This window comes from Vanellus vanellus (genome assembly GCF_965231255.1).
Source record: "Vanellus vanellus genome assembly, chromosome: 2".
NCBI classification, from domain to species: Eukaryota; Metazoa; Chordata; class Aves; order Charadriiformes; family Charadriidae; genus Vanellus; species Vanellus vanellus.
The window spans coordinates 131918873-131936025 of record NC_138906.1 but is presented as its reverse complement, the minus strand read 5'-3'; the positions used below and the strand labels follow the sequence as shown (position 1 = coordinate 131936025).

Below are 17153 nucleotides of genomic sequence, written 5' to 3'. Positions count from 1 at the left end.
ATTCCCGGGACAGGGAGGGACGGAGCCGGTGTGTCTGGAAAGGGACTCGGGACTGTGTCTGGGAGGTGAAACCCCGGCTGAGGGCAGAGATGAGGTCAATTATACCAAAGGGAGTATTATTAGAGGGAAAGACCGTGCCGAGCCTGGCAGTTTGAAGCCATGAGAGACCAGCATGCTGGTCTGTAGAGCTCTGCACTGGCCATAAGTATCTCCTAGCAGAGTGCAGATATCAACCTGTTGGAAGCGGCCTAGAGGGAGAGTCTGCCTTGATAGGAAATTACTCTCAGGTTAGTCTTGATTAGCTTAAAGACAACTACAAATATAGGCTGCAGAACTTATCACGTGTTTTTCTTGCTGTGACACTCAGTGGGAAGTGCCAACAGGTCCCATTTGCCTGCTCTAGGAGTCTGTGCAATAGCTCCGATGGCTGTCTCCTATTAGCTGTGTCTTCTCGGTTGCGTTAGTCGGCTGAAGCAGGATAGGAGTTTCTCCATCTACATTGGGGAAGAAGGCAAAAAATACTTTAAGCATCCTTCGCTTGCTACCAAAGTCAGACTTCTTGTTGGCGTCACATTATTTCACCTGCTGTTGTGGCTATGGCTTAACCTTGGCTTCACAGGCAGCTGTGTGCGTAGTGAGGAGGCAGCAATGCCCCCACCGAGTCTACAAATGCTCTTACTCCTTGTCCACGTGTAATGGCAGATTTCTGGGTGACTACTGCCATTGTTATTAAACTGGACATTAGCATCACCTGGTGCTTTGCAGAGATTGCAAGATCAGGGTCCCTGCCTGTTCCAATTGCAAGTGCTTTCTCCTGCAAGTGTCTGAGTATAATGAGCACTGTTGTGAGTCAGCAAGCGCTAACCTTGACAGTGTTTGTGAGAACGGGCCAGAAACGAGTCTTGAAGAAGGCAAAGTCAACAGTAAAGAAAGAAGAGAATTAAAAGGAAAAAAATGCTTGAGCAGTAATATATCTGTGAGGGAAGAAATCATATATATCCTGAAAGCCAGCTAGTTAAATAAAAACGTTAAATTGCATTTTGAAGTAAGTCTTATGTAATATATTTACAATAGGATTTTGAGAATTACTGTTTTAATGAGTTCGGAACTGCCAAAAACTCATATTACCGCTATATAAACCCTTGTTGCTTTGTACTTTCTCATTCTGTGCAGTTTTGTGTTTGGTTTCCCAATATATCCGTAAAAAAGGCTTTTGTTGTAGCGTGGAGGAAAGCGAAGTCCTAACAGGGTTCCCTGATGGCTGTTGTGTTCCGTCTGATAATGAACAAGGTTTGGCTGCCCTTCTCCTGGGCCTCTTTCCAATCCACTCTTTTGTGGAGGGGGAGGAGGGGACTAAAGACTCAGAGACTGACTTTTAAAGGTTCAGCCATCTCAGTGAAGTGTTTTCATACGAAAAATTTTGGACTATCTATATCTTGATACTAGCACAGCCTTCACGGTAATTGAATACAAATGATGACTTTTTTGCCAAATGACCGAATGTTCAGAAAAAAACTCATCTGACATTTCCTCCTGTTTACATGACAGTTGATGGGATGAATCATGGGCAAAAGATGTAATGTACAGGAGTAACTTAACCCAGAGCAGGAATCTAATTGCATGCCATACGGCTTCCCCTCAGTGGGGGTAGAACAACTTTAACTCTGTCAAGGTGAAAGGCAAGAATGATTAAATGCCAAGCAGCTTCTCTGTATGGGCAATTCTGTATTTAGACACAAGGTCAAATACAGACATGTTTCATAACTTCTAAAAGTATATGAGTAATTAATGCTTAGAGCTCAGCTCGGGCTCAGATTAGTTTGGCAGTTCCAATCCATTTTTAAGTTATGGTGTATTTTCTAGATTTCTGAGCAGCACTCCCTCCCACCCTCTGCTGCCTCCAAGTTGTTCATTTTATGGAAGACCATTGATGGAGGGCAGAGCCTAGCAGTTCATTTTGCTGTGGTACCCAGATGTGCAGCAAGAGAATAGGACCCACTGCAAACATTGTCGCATTGGTTCCAGGTGATCTGCAGACAGTTCTGAGCTGACACCTTCCCCAACTATTTTGCTGCCTGCACTCTTCTAAAATTTATGGTGTTTTTTATCAGATCAGGGACTCATGGTATAATAAAGTGTACAAATATAGCCTGCTAATGGAGAGCTGCAGAATGGAGGTGCGGCAGAATTCACAGTTTAAACTGTTTTCTATAGATAGCTCTTGCTCACTGTTCGCCTACATTGGTATCATATGGAGTGCGGAGGAGACAATGAAGTGCTAAAAACTTATTGCTTCTGAGTTGGGAAAGTATTTTGTTATTCAGGTTCTTTTTTCTTTCTCTTTTTTTTTTTTCTCTGCCAGAATTCATTCTCTCTAAAATGAAAGTTGGTCTAGAAATGCCTTGCTTTGTTCTTACGTTGATAACCAAACAGGAGAGGAGAAAAAAGATGCTTGAGTGCATCACTACAGCATGAAGTGCCAAGGGAATCCGAATTCCAACGGCACCTCCTCTGGGACCACAGAAGTCAACAAAAGGTTTGCCATCAACTTCAGTGGAAGCAAAATCTGGCAGCCTGCCCCTGTGTGCACGAGTGAAAGTGATGAACCATTGCACGTGTCCATGCTGCAGATGAGTGAGTGACACTTCCCTCTGCCAGTATATTTTCGCAGGTCACCTGTAACATCATGGTATGATACCACAGATTACCCTACTTTGCACTTTTTAAATTGTCATGTTTGATCTGAAGCTCTAAAAAATGTAATAATTACATTTAAAATGTAATAATCCAAATGTAAGACTTATTTTGGAAAGTGATCATCCATGATACATTAGGCCACAGTCCTCTGTGGTGCAAATCAATAGTTTTGAGGAGAAATCACTGTAACCTAAGTATGGGCCAGGGCTTGCAAATCCCTAAGTTCCTTTAGTTCTGATGGTCATCCTACCGATGGAAGTACATGCTGTAAACCAAATCTCTCACAGGAGATATTCAACTAGCTGAGCGCTAGAACTAGTCAAATACATTTGAATAAAACTTTCTTCTAGAGGAATATGCCATTTTATCAGAATTGAAGCCTTTGACATGATTGTGTTGGTTTCAGTGACAACTCACTTTGCTTTTACATTTCAGGGAATAGATGACTGAATTTTTGGCCTCACACTTCTTTTTTTACTAATAACTATATTTTATGGTATGTTAATTTGAGGAATGAAATCAAACGTGTAACACCTTAATTGTGTTAAGGAGAAATATAAGGGATTCTGAAAATTATTACTGTTGTGCCAATTCACAAGATGAAGTCTAGACCACAAGTGCCACAACACGCATATTGCCTCTTCTGTGCTGTACAGATGGCTCCGAGCAGCTCCCACTGAGCGTAGCAACAACTTCTGGAGACTTGCTCTCAGGGGTTTTCAGCGTCAGGAATGGTGATGTTTTACCGATGTTGCATTCCTCAGAAAAGCAATGACTGACTACAAAATATTTGGATGAATTAAAGTATGGCCTTAGCTTGAGAATCTATATTTTGACATTAGCAAAAAAGTTGTGGCCGGCAACAAAATAGATACTGGGGAGAGCAGGAAGCAAAGAAATTGATTACCAGCTAGAATGCTCAGTCTGTGGGCAGAGGGTATGAAAAGAATTTGGATCCTAATAGGATTTCCTCTTCCAAAATGAAATCTGCTGCAGGAATGATTACAATTTGTTTCTGAATTACCTACAGGAACATTTCTATTATTTACATAAAGGAAGCCATGTGTATTCATTTCTATGGTCCAGCATTTGAAAATATCTGGTGGAAAAGCCCAATCTTTGCCATTCTAAGTCAGCTGCATCTTTTTGGCCAGCATCTCTAAAATTCTGGGGGGAGAGGGAGGGAGAAAGTGCAGTTTGAGCTGGTTATCATTCACTTTTCTAAATGCAGGATCTGTTTTCCTTTCAGCTGGAGAAAAGATGCTCACATTATCCTCTGTCATGAAGGCTTTACTTTTATTCCTGATATGTTGCTCTTTTCATCTAATTTTAAAATATAGATAATTCTACTCTACCGAAGTAAGATGGCTTTGATTGCTAGGAAAATGGAGCAAGACTGAAAAGAAGGGTAGGAAAGGTACAAATATCGAGTTTTCTTCAGGCCCTACTCATATATTTAATATTGCCTTCAAAATACTTAAAATACGTAATTCCATATTCTGTTAATTTCTCAGACCGGTACTTTGCTAAACATTTTAAATTATTCTTAAAAATTGACATCTCAGTGAGACTTGGTGGGAGTAAAGGGATGGGAGGTGGCCTAAAATTACTGAATACCAATAAATACCACCTGTGCTGGAAGGAGGGAGAATTTTTTTTCTGTGACTGGGGAATTTTGTGCTGGATTTTGAGAGAGCAAAATACCTGTGAAATTACAAAAAAGGCAGAATTAAAAAAATGTTATCCTTCAAAGTTCCATCTTCATATTTCAAACTTGGCTTTGGTGTCATAGACCTGTAATTATCAAGACACATTTTAGATTTGCACTTTTCCAGTGCCTCAAGTCGTAGAGTACATTACATTTATTTCAAATAATGCATTGTGGTTACAAAGCTTTCACTAGAAGTTTTTGTTGCCTTTGCAGAGCCTGATCAAGTATGATGAGTTTTTAAGCTGACTGTATTTACCTTGATATGCCTCTAGGAAAAACCAATTTAAAAACACCACCACACGTTGGCATATCAGCTATATAAATAGCATTTGTTTCAACTACTACAAGTGTTTTGTTACATATTTATGGAAGGGTAAATTTGTGTGAAAAGTTTTTTGGAAAAAAAAATATCTTCATGCTAAGGGAACATGACATTTGCAATCTGGCAGTGCTAATTTAAGCGTAAGAAACGTAAGAATATAACAGAGTAAGACCTTCCGTAACAATGGAAGAGGAGTGAGCTGACTGCTTAGGTCCTTCCTCATAAAAAAACATCATCCTAATCATAGTCTATATCAATCTGCAACTGAAAAGTGGCCTAGGTCTTCCTCTGACACCTTGGCCTGTTATTGCAAGGATCATTGCTTCTCTCAGCCTGTCCTGCAAGTTTCCAAATCTGCTTTGAGATGTTTCTGCTTCCCCTGAAGATGAAGGCAAAACTCTGCCCCACTTCAGAAGATTAGGACAGGGCTCTTCGTTTAAAATATGTAACCCATGCTAGTGCCAAATTCAGAAATCACCATCATCACCTGTTGGTATAGCCAAAACCTGTATAGGCAGCTGGGGGATGCAGTGAAGCCAAGAAAAGAGGGTGACCTGCTGCGAAGAGAGTCCTGCTGCCCTCAGCCCATGTTCCCAGCTGGGTGCTCTTGCTCCCTTCTTTGAGCCAGCGTTAGCACTTGGCCTGCCCCACCACGAGGCACGGCAGGGAGTTAAACGGGCAGGGAACTACAGACATTTTTGAGAGGATTAGTTTTCACACGGATCGTATCCAAGGTCTGGCTCCTGGTAAGGCAGGACAACGGCTACTGCCAGTGCAGAAGAGAATGAGCTGGGGGCTGGATGGGAGGGGGCAGGACCGCGGCAGCTCCCATGCAAACTGTCTTAGGTTACTGCACCACTTTACTGTTGGAAGCTCTGCATCTTGAATGGGTACAGTTGGCCCACCACAGTTGGCAATAAATTTTACATTAATAAAAACCGAATGACAGCTTATTCAGGCAGATCAAATGTGGCAAGCATCAGTCCAGGCAGGGCCTAATCTATAAGTTCAGGATCTAGGATATGAAGCCACGTGGGCATGGGTGCTAGAGGGTGAACATCATCTCTTAAGACGAGCCCTGAGACTTCTAATCTTTAAGCGTCTCATAAAAGATACCGGAGATATTTAATTGTTAGTGCCATAAGTTTAGTTTTTCATTAAGACAAAACTTGGGAAGTTCATCAGGTCATTGTGTTAGCTGGATTGAATTGGCACATCTCCATTGATGTCTGGAAGCAGCCTCAGCATCATGAGCAGAACATCTGGCCAACAGGCTTTAAAGATTGTTGCGAACAGCTTTGCCACACAGTAAGCCTGTATAATACACACCTCTTTCCATGTCGTTCTTAATTTGCTCTTCCAAATCTTCTGGAGACACACAAAACTCCTGCTCTTCCCCGTCGGGTGCTTTGGGTTTACACTTTCCACAGCAGCAGTTGAAGCAGCAGCAGAGGCAGCAGCAAAGGTAGCAGCCCGTCAGCAGGCCACAGACTGCAAACAGACCCTGGGTCAAACACAGTGGGAGGGAAACCCCGTGAGCAATGATCTTCCTGAAACTCTTGGCAGCTGAAGGCAGATTGTCAAAGGAACTCAGGTTCCCCAGTGCTTGGCAGAGGAGCACAGCCACTGGCCAAGTGCCTAAACAAGGACCACAAAGTCCTCCTCACCCACCAGCTCCTACTTGCCACTCAGGACCACGTCCACAAAGAAGACACCACCCAACAGGCCCCTGCATGCTCAACTTTTGAAAGTTTGTCTTCAGCTGACGGACCTCAGAAAAAGCTTCCAGGCGGTATGCAAAACTCCACCCACCTTAAAATGACTCATTTCCGTCTTAAAATGACTCATTTGCCCAAGATCATTTTCGCAAACACTTATTTACTGGCAAGTTCTTGTCAATAACAAAGCCGAGAGAAAAAGAAGCAAAGACCCAGATGCATCCCACATAACTTCAGGCACCGAACTAAGGCACCCAAATTAGGACTGTAGCCCCCGTGGGCTCCCCACATAGTCAATGAGAAGTTAAAACACATAGTCAATGGGAAGTTAAAAGCCCTTCCAGAGGAGGAGGATTTGAATTGCCCGTTGGGGTGTCTCTCTCTCCTCATTAGCCTGTGAAGAAGCACACAGGTGACAAGTCCTAAATTATACTCCTCAGGCTGTGGTTTCTTGATCTTGGGACTCAGATGGCAAGAAGTGCCCACCTGCGTCGCCCTCTGCTCACTCCTGTCCCTTTGGCATAGAGCACGGAGGCTTCAGCGGAGCCAGCACAACTGCCTGGGGCTGAGACCAGAGATCTTGGCCAGATTCAACAGCCAGAAAACTTTAATTTGCAGAGCTTTTCTTCCTCCAGGCCAGGTCACTGCCTGGGTACGCAGCACAGCTCCACAGCTGCTTGCACTGGGGGCTGCGTGCCAAGTGGCACGGGGGGCTGCAGGAGGGGAGCCCTTAGGCTGGTATCACCGCCCCGTGCTCGATGGGTGCATGATGGCAGCCCTGGCTCCTGACCCAGGGCGGATCCAGGCCTGCACCCAGATGTTTGTGGCAAAGGAGAAACCTCCACGTCTCTTCATGGCCATAGTGGCGTAAGAGCAAAGGAAAGTCAGTGACATTCCTGAAAAGCAAGTCAAAGCTGATATGTGGAATGTGTATGTAAAGACAGCACAGCTTTGTGGCCACCAGGCATATACGGGTTGAACGTATAGCCAGGCTTCAGCATTATAGTTATACAATCTGCCCTTTACTAACTATTTGTTATATTCATAAGAAAACATGCTGCTGAAGAAGAAAGTAAGCACAAACGTCAGGATATTGCCAACCTTTGACAATGAAGCAATGTAAATAACCTTCAGTTAGTATACACATCTCAGGCAACATAAGCAGGAGCCAACTGGAGCATCTTTGAACCTAATAAGAATATTTACATGCCTAATATTAATATAGGCATATATCAAGAGTGAGTGAGGTGCTTTTAAATGAAAAGAAGGACTGTGACTTTTTGTTTTAAAATGTTTTTCTTCCAATGGACACCTGAAACTGTTATATAAATCTGTAACCCCTGAAATAAGTTATCTGGCTGTTTATCATTTATGTTGTAAAGGTGAATAAATCACCGCAATGGACAGAATGAGAAAAAACAAACAAACAAACAAACAAACAAAACCAAAACAGAATAAAAGCATATAGAGGAAAAAATATACTCAAATTCATTCATGGTACCTTAAATGATACAAGATTTCTTGTGCTTATGTTATCATAGTTGGTCTGGCACTCCAAAGAAAAGTAATGTTCACTTTGCATTCCTCCTTTCGTTTTAGTTTCCTTACTTCTAATGAGACACCTCACAATTGACAGGTTTTCTGAGTATGTGTGATAGGGAAGAGGATTTACCAGGAATGTTCGCAGTTGAAGAGAAAGATAACAAGGGAAAGCTGTGATCCCTACTGTCTTCTACCAGAATGGAGAAAATTAGGGGTCATCTGCAGATGATGCCTCAGACTCAAATAGCATTATGATGGCCAATATTAAAATCTAAAACTGACCCAGCGTTTGTGTATCAGTTAAAAAGAGATGAAGAATAGTGAGTTCAGCTTGCAAAAAAACAATTGGTCTGTTTATGCTTTGGAGGTGGCAAGATTTTGCGTTGGTGGAGGGACAGAGACCACCTGTGACAATCCTCAAATGAGTCCATATGCATATATATTTTGGATTTTTTGCACAAAATTCTTAAAACCCAGGAAACAGTGATTACTTTTGCTGGGATATTCAACATGTCTTGTCTCACCTCTGGGATACAGCTCCCTTGAAACAATCCACACATTCATCCTTTAGCTGTTAGGGACTTAACTAGCTTCTCTCTGTACTCTCCACTGCTCTCCTTATGAGTCAAAGCCACAGCAGCTATTTCTGTTCCTGATTTTCTAACCACAGAGGATTTTATACTTCATAAAATCTCCATTAAAGATGGGTAAGCAGAAGAGGAAATAAAAGCTAAAGATGCAGCAAATAGTAAAGAAAACCTTGTTTACCAAGACTGTTAGAGGAGTCAATACTGCTGCTGTCTCAGCTCTAAGGTGATGCTTCCTGGCACCTGAACTGTGACAAAGAGGCCAAAGGAGAAGGTGGACAACAAAGAAAAGAGGGAATGATCCAGCAGGAGAAGACAACGTCCGTGGTGGGGAGTCCAGCCTGCAGCAGGAGGCAGCTACAGGCAGCTGCTGGCCGGCAGCCTCCAGCCTGCTTCTGAGGGTGCAACTGCGCCTTTGCAAGTGCAATTTAAACACCAGTATTTTATTCATTAGTTTCATTCACTGTTCTGCATTTGAGCAGCTTCCGTCTCATCCTGATTCAGCGTACAAATTATGGTTTCTCTGACCCACAGAAGCGCTCAAGCGACTTCCCAGTCTGAAAGGGGACTGCAGGCCAGTGAAGTACTGGCCTGATCCATGCTGAACACAGGAATCCATGTTCCACAGTTCTCAGATGAAAGCAGTGCTTGCTTCACACAGTACAGATCATTTCCCTATGTATTCCAGCAGAGTTCTTGCTTTCCTGTGCTTCTATTGCTGGAAATAGCTGGGAACAGCATGGATTTTGTGCATTGCATTTCTGTTGGTTTGTTACACTTTTGTAACATTTCAATATTTGCAGAAACACTCCCATTTGACACATGCAAACGTCAGGCGACACCAGTGACATAAGAGAGCACATGAACGCAGCTCCTTTCGGACTAGAGCAGCTCATGATGTGTTTTTCCTTGAGCAATATGCCAGCTTTTGATGCATCACTCTCTTCCTTCCCTGCTCTCTTCCTCCACTCCACCCTTCTCACCTTTTCTTCCACTTCCTTTCTCTCACGCCCTCACCAGGGCACACATATGACACCATAATCACGGAGTGTTATGTATTATTATTGCTTACTTACGCTGTGTGCTATATATAGCAAAGAACACAGCTAAATTTGCTCTGTAATAAGTTATTAACTGGTTGTCACATAAGTGGGACTTCTCGTTTTTGAACAATGAGTCATTTTTATTTAGTCATTACTGAAAAGAAAATCAAAATTAACCTGGAGCACTAGATTCAAATCTAATTAATGTCTGAAAGTCTTACAAAACATGCACTCTATTTAACTATCTACCAAGCTAAAAAGAAAAAGAAAACATTCTATATTAGCCCTATTCTGAGCCGTTTTTACATTCTGCCACTGTCGATTTTCCAGATAATGTTGTTTAATTAAGCTTTTAGTAGTGGTTTAGATTCAGATCCTACTATTTGTTAAGCCTGTAGAGAGACCGTGTTTTTCAGGGGGTTCCTTGTGTATGTAATTGTCTGTGTGCATCATAACATTTGCTTTCCAACAAAAAATAACAGCTTACCTTTGCCCACCAGCTTGAGAGCATGAAGTAGGTGTTAACATTTTCCTCACCAAACTGTTCTGCCACATAGAGGCCTAATGATCCATACTTGTCATATATGTTTCGCTTGGACAGATCAGTCAGTGTTGCATGAGCATTGTTGATCTCTTTAAATTTTTCTGCCGCCTCTGGATTGTCAGGATTCTTGTCGGGATGATATTTCAGAGCAAGTTTTCTTAAACATGAAAAGAAAAAGAAGGAAAAAATATCTGTATATGTGTGCATGTAAACAGACACTTACAAAACATCACAAAATATTTTAGTAGAGTTATAAACATTCTGAACAGCATGTTCAGCCATCTTTTTTCCAGCTCTGATGTGCACAGAGGAGTCGGTGGAAGGAAAGCAAGACAATGTAACTGAATATGAAAGTTTTGGTAAAAGAGGTGTTCCGATGACACTGAGCGTGAACTTTGTGTATTGATACCAGGTCAGCTACCTTGTTAAAGGAGGCAGTGATACATGCTGAAAGCACAGATTGCAGCATGATAATAAAGCGCACACATTTGTTGCATTATGATTGCCAACTGATTTGCATCATTTAGCAGGTTTCAACAAAGACAAAGATTTTTTTAAAGGTTGTTTTAAAACATGATGATCACACTGCTTATCCCATCAACATTCTCTTCTTTATAGCAAAGGAAATTCCATATTTGATTGCCTATCAATAGTAGCTATAATAAAATTTTGTAAACAGTGTCTGTGTTTGCAGAAGCCCAGACAGCGATGACGGAAAACTCAGTTAGGAGTTGCAATAGAAAGGAAGCATCCATCTGAAGCACGAGGTGGAAAAGCCTAGTGAGTTAGCCCCAGTTTCAGGCACCTGTCTTTTGGCCTAATTCTCCACTGTCACAATTCTGACCCTTAAAGCAGCTGATTGTCAACTGTTTTGGGCTGTTTATGCTGGTGGGAGGCCTTTGCTCGGACAGGGTTAGGTACTGCCTTTTTCCCCTGACTGTACTCAGCGCTATGGCATCCAAGGACAGGTGCAGTTTGAAAGGAACAGTATGGGACCATCAGCTCACGGACAGCTTTGAGAAGAAAGGGTTTGCTTCCAACCCTATTGAAGCACTGGCAGTGTGAGCTCACTCAGACTTGCAAAACAAGCGCAGACAGAAGTGTATCTCTCCAAAAATCTTCACTCCCTTTGAGGAACTGGGAATAAGATTTTTCCAGGACGTTTATTTAATGACTAATGCTGACCTCTAGTGGCATCAAAAGTGATTTAGTAGTGTTATAAATTCCATGATCCTCACCTCAGTCAAGCTATGTTGCATTTTGCAAATATTCTCTCCGAATGTTTCAGGAGCTAGCCATGACTGTTACGCCAAAAAATATTATTTGTGGTGTGAAGGCAGTGTATCCACACTTCTTCTAACAAACTTATCTTTAGAGTAGGGTCTTGCTTGACTTTCCACTGAAGTCTCAGTACAGGTTATTCCCCCAGTGAAATGTAACTGCTTTGCTCTTGATGACAGTTCCTGCCTTGGAGACATTCTGCCAATATCAAGACTGATATGAGCTTGGGAACAGCCTCTGCCAAAGATGAACGTGTGCTGAACCCAATTCATCTTCTCACAGAAAATAAATAACTCCTTAAACGTGTCTCTAAAGGCATGAAGGGATTCACATTCAGCCATATTTAATATACTGTGCCTGTGGTAACTTAAACATAAATTTTCAGTCATATTTAGGATATGGAACCTTAAACATAATAAAAGATGAAATAGGAGAACTGGAAAAACAAGCTAAGTCTTGCATGACTAATGACATTATGTATCCAAGTATGTAAGTAGCTTATGCAATCTATCCCTTTTCTTAGCTGAAAACAAACCCCAGCAATTAGAATTAATAAAAATGGGAGAGGTACTACTTTCAAAACCCATGTGTGGTTGAAGGCATTGGACAATCAATCTCCAGCCTTTCTTTTCCCACAAATCCAGACACCTTCTGCACTCTCCATATCCCCAACAATCTCACAAAAAATAAGAAATCAACCAAAATGTAGCTTTGAAAAGGCGAAAAACTTTAGTTGCACACTCACTTTACTTAGTGTTGTTTTAGAATACTAACAGAATTACATTCAACATAGAACAGGTGACAAAAGATATGTTCTTATTCTGATTTTGGGAAAAATAGCCTCACTGTAAATAGTACTTTAAGAAAACAACTCCCTGCAAAACAAATTGACATATACTAATTGGTAATGATTTAGTGCTGGGAAATAGATCTATATACTAGTAGTGCAATTCGTATGAGTGAGAGAAAGGACTAAGCGAGGTCCAACACAACAAACAATAAAGCTAAGGATAAATAATACATGGCACAACATAAAGTATCAGCTATATAGAAGCTCCCCTGAGGGTCCCTGGAAAAGTGACATTCCAAGTTATGTGATAATTGTGGTTAATTATAAGTAGAGAAAAAAAAATAAATGGAGAGTGAAATGAACACTAGAGTTTGCTGGGTACGTCCTGTACCAAACGCATGGATTTACGCCCATTAAGATGTTTCTCATGATGAATGGCCTTCTCCTGCAATACCTCGGGACCACTGACCACAGCAGCCCTTCACAGCTGCAACAGATGTGATGTGTTTGGGACAGAAAAGTGACAACAGGCAGAGAAATAGCCATCCAACAAGATATACGGGGCACTTCTGGAGATGAAGTAAGGGACATACGCCCAGCACCTCTCTCAGTAGAAGGACTAGAATGAGAGGTGAGATCAGGTTAGTCTGCGCTGCAAGGGTGGGTCTAATTAGAATACATACGCATGGAGAGAGCAACATTTAGGAGTCAAGAAAATATATTGTATAGGGTGACATATTACTATGCCATGGAGTATTAAATGCTGTAAGGCACAGCCCAAAAACCCCCTCAATAGCTCAGCTGGTAGAGCAGAGGACTGTAGGCTTCCTTGCACGGCCATCCTTAGGTCGCTGGTTCAACTCCGGCTCGAAGGAGTGTCCTTTTGGCTCTGGCCCAGACCCTGCGGTGCCTCTGCCTATTGGCCCCGCGCGGGTGGTGGCTCCCCTCCGAGGGCTGCCCAGCCTTGGGCTCTTGCCTGAGGTGGGAAGACGACCAGCCAAGGCAGTTTTGGGTGAGCCCTGGGCAGGAAATGGTGGTCCTGAGCACTGGGGTTTTGAGGGGTCACCTCCGTGAGGAAAGTGAGTGGGTGGGTGGATATGGGTGTGAGAGCGAGGCCGACGGGAAGCCCGGGCTGCGGGTGCGAGGCGGGCAGCCTGGGTCAGGGGTGGGTGCCTGGCAGGGGAAAGGACCTCGGGCAGAGGCCGTGGGCTGGGGAATTAGCTCAAGTGGTAGAGCGCTCGCTTAGCATGTGAGAGGCAGCGGGATCGATGCCCGCATTCTCCAACGCTTTTCATTCCCCTTGCCTGGACACAGGGCCCTTTGCCTGGGGCCGTGTCCTCTGGAAGCTCCTAGGAAGCTCCTGGTCTGCCCAGCCTGCAACGGAAAATGGCAGCATGCAGGCGTGCACGTAGAGTACCACGGGCTCGGGATCAAGGGAAGGGATTCTCCCCCTTTGCTCAGCATCTGATCGACGGCATGTAGAATGCGGTGCCCAACTTTGGGGCTCTATGCAGAAGAGAGAGAGAGACCAAGCACAGGAACTTCAGAAGGCGGCCACCAGGACTACTGGGAGCAGGCGCACATGCCCTGTGAGGAGAGGCCAATGGCTGCGGGCTTGTGCGGAGGCTGGAGAAGAGGGGGCTTTGGTGAAGCTAAGCAGCATCTTTCCAATGCTTCTTGGGAGGGGTTTAATTCAAGAGTTGGGCTTTTTAGTGGTGCGATTGGTGGAGAAATGATTAACAAGAGGGCAGAGAGCTGAAGCAAGACACGTTCCGTGTTTTCTCCCCTCCCAGCAGGCAGGCAGGCAGGAGAAGAAGGGTGCGCAGGGGGCTGTGCAGGCTCCATGCGTGGAGGTTGGGCAGGAGCTGACGGGCTGAAGCCTTGAGCGAGCTGGTGTGAAGTTGTGGACGTCCCACCCCTGGAAGTGTTCAAGGCCAGGCTGGATGGGGCTTTGAGCAACCTGGTCTAGTGGGAGGTGTCCCTGCCCGTGGCAGGAGGGTTGGAACTAGATGGTCTTTCAGGTCCCTTCCAACCTAAGCGGTTCTATGATTCTGCGATCCCTGAGCTCAGGCTGCTTGGAGGAGATTTTGGGAGAGATGTCCCGAGGGCTCATCCGTGCCGATTGCTTTGACTGCCCTGTCCCAGTGAGCTCTGGAGTGACTTCCTGGCATGTCGTTGTCCTTGCCTCCCTATGGCAATGGTGCCTTCTGCTTGTTGAGTCTCTCTGAGAGCAAGCCACCATGGCTTGGTCTGCCCGGGTGAGGTGTTGTGGGCCTGAGAGGTTGTGGCCAATATGGGTCTAAGGCCAGTGTTTGTTTTTTCCTGCTGAAGAGAGTCACGCAGGTATAGGGGAGTGGTGTGAGAGCGGTCCGGTTGGATGAGCATGCGATGAAGGCGTGAGGTGACAACGTCCCATGATTCCTTCGATAGCTCAGCTGGTAGAGCGGAGGACTGTAGGCTCCCTTGCACGGCCATCCTTAGGTCGCTGGTTCAACTCCGGCTCGAAGGAGTGTCCTTTTGGCTCTGGCCCAGACCCTGCGGTGCCTCTGCCTATTGGCCCCGCGCGGGTGGTGGCTCCCCTCCGAGGGCTGCCCAGCCTTGGGCTCTTGCCTGAGGTGGGAAGACGACCAGCCAAGGCAGTTTTGGGTGAGCCCTGGGCAGGAAATGGTGGTCCTGAGCACTGGGGTTTTGAGGGGTCACCTCCGTGAGGAAAGCGAGTGGGTGGGTGGATATGGGTGTGAGAGCGAGGCCGACGGGAAGCCCGGGCTGCGGGTGCGAGGCGGGCAGCCTGGGTCAGGGGTGGGTGCCTGGCAGGGGAAAGGACCTCGGGCAGAGGCCGTGGGCTGGGGAATTAGCTCAAGTGGTAGAGCGCTCGCTTAGCATGTGAGAGGCAGCGGGATCGATGCCCGCATTCTCCAACGCTTTTCATTCCCCTTGCCTGGACACAGGGCCCTTTGCCTGGGGCCGTGTCCTCTGGAAGCTCCTAGGAAGCTCCTGGTCTGCCCAGCCTGCAACGGAAAATGGCAGCATGCAGGCGTGCACGTAGAGTACCACGGGCTTGGGATCAAGGGAAGGGATTCTCCCCCTTTGCTCAGCATCTGATCGACAGCATGTAGAATGCGGTGCCCAACTTTGGGGCTCTATGCAGAAGAGAGAGAGAGACCAAGCACAGGAACTTCAGAAGGCGGCCACCAGGATTACTGGGAGCAGGCGCACATGCCCTGTGAGGAGAGGCCAATGGCTGTGGGCTTGTGCGGAGGCTGGAGAAGAGGGGGCTTTGGTGAAGCTAAGCAGCATCTTTCCAATGCTTCTTGGGAGGGGTTTAATTCAAGAGTTGGGCTTTTTAGTGGTGCGATTGGTGGAGAAATGATTAACAAGAGGGCAGAGAGCTGAAGCAAGACACGTTCCGTGTTTTTTCCCCTCCCAGCAGGCAGGCAGGCAGGAGAAGAAGGGTGCGCAGGGGGCTGTGCAGGCTCCATGCGTGGAGGTTGGGCAGGAGCTGACGGGCTGAAGCCTTGAGCGAGCTGGTGTGAAGTTGTGGACGTCCCACCCCTGGAAGTGTTCAAGGCCAGGCTGGATGGGGCTTTGAGCAACCTGGTCTAGTGGGAGGTGTCCCTGCCCCTGGCAGGAGGGTTGGAACTAGATGGTCTTTCAGGTCCCTTCCAACCTAAGCGGTTCTACGATTCTGCGATCCCTGAGCTCAGGCTGCTTGGAGGAGATTTTGGGAGAGATGTCCCGAGGGCTCATCCGTGCCGATTGCTTTGACTGCCCTGTCCCAGTGAGCTCTGGAGTGATTTCCTGGCATGTCGTTGTCCTTGCCTCCCTATGGCAATGGTGCCTTCTGCTTGTTGAGTCTCTCTGAGAGCAAGCCACCATGGCTTGGTCTGCCCGGGTGAGGTGTTGTGGGCCTGAGAGGTTGTGGCCAATATGGGTCTAAGGCCAGTGTTTGTTTTTTCCTGCTGAAGAGAGTCACGCAGGTATAGGGGAGTGGTGTGAGAGCGGTCCGGTTGGATGAGCATGCGATGAAGGCGTGAGGTGACAACGTCCCATGATTCCTTCGATAGCTCAGCTGGTAGAGCGGAGGACTGTAGGCTCCCTTGCACGGCCATCCTTAGGTCGCTGGTTCAACTCCGGCTCGAAGGAGTGTCCTTTTGGCTCTGGCCCAGACCCTGCGGTGCCTCTGCCTATTGGCCCCGCGCGGGTGGTGGCTCCCCTCCGAGGGCTGCCCAGCCTTGGGCTCTTGCCTGAGGTGGGATGATGACCAGCCAAGGCAGTTTTGGGTGAGCCCTGGGCAGGAAATGGTGGTCCTGAGCACTGGGGTTTTGAGGGGTCACCTCCGTGAGGAAAGCGAGTGGGTGGGTGGATATGGGTGTGAGAGCGAGGCCGACGGGAAGCCCGGGCTGCGGGTGCGAGGCGGGCAGCCTGGGTCAGGGGTGGGTGCCTGGCAGGGGAAAGGACCTCGGGCAGAGGCCGTGGGCTGGGGAATTAGCTCAAGTGGTAGAGCGCTCGCTTAGCATGTGAGAGGCAGCGGGATCGATGCCCGCATTCTCCAACGCTTTTCATTCCCCTTGCCTGGACACAGGGCCCTTTGCCTGGGGCCGTGTCCTCTGGAAGCTCCTAGGAAGCTTCTGGTCTGCCCAGCCTGCAACGGAAAATGGCAGCATGCAGGCGTGCACGTAGAGTACCACGGGCTCGGGATCAAGGGAAGGGATTCTCCCCCTTTGCTCAGCATCTGATCGACGGCATGTAGAATGCGGTGCCCAACTTTGGGGCTCTATGCAGAAGAGAGAGAGAGACCAAGCACAGGAACTTCAGAAGGCGGCCACCAGGATTACTGGGAGCAGGCGCACATGCCCTGTGAGGAGAGGCCAATGGCTGCGGGCTTGTGCGGAGGCTGGAGAAGAGGGGGCTTTGGTGA

General features: G+C 46.2%; 1 protein-coding gene across 1 annotated transcript in view; it reads right to left on the bottom strand.

The window, feature by feature from the left end:
• Positions 1-399: 399 nt before the first annotated feature.
• Positions 400-17153, bottom strand: part of DNAJC5B (DnaJ heat shock protein family (Hsp40) member C5 beta) — a gene marked incomplete at both ends in the record, with an annotated part of 53131 nt that continues 36377 nt past the window's right edge. Inside the window, 3 exons of the mRNA XM_082499703.1 lie at positions 400-494; positions 6060-6234; positions 10108-10321. Of these exons, the coding sequence (XP_082355829.1) occupies positions 400-494; positions 6060-6234; positions 10108-10321 (484 nt within the window). The remainder of the gene's footprint in view (positions 495-6059; positions 6235-10107; positions 10322-17153) is intronic.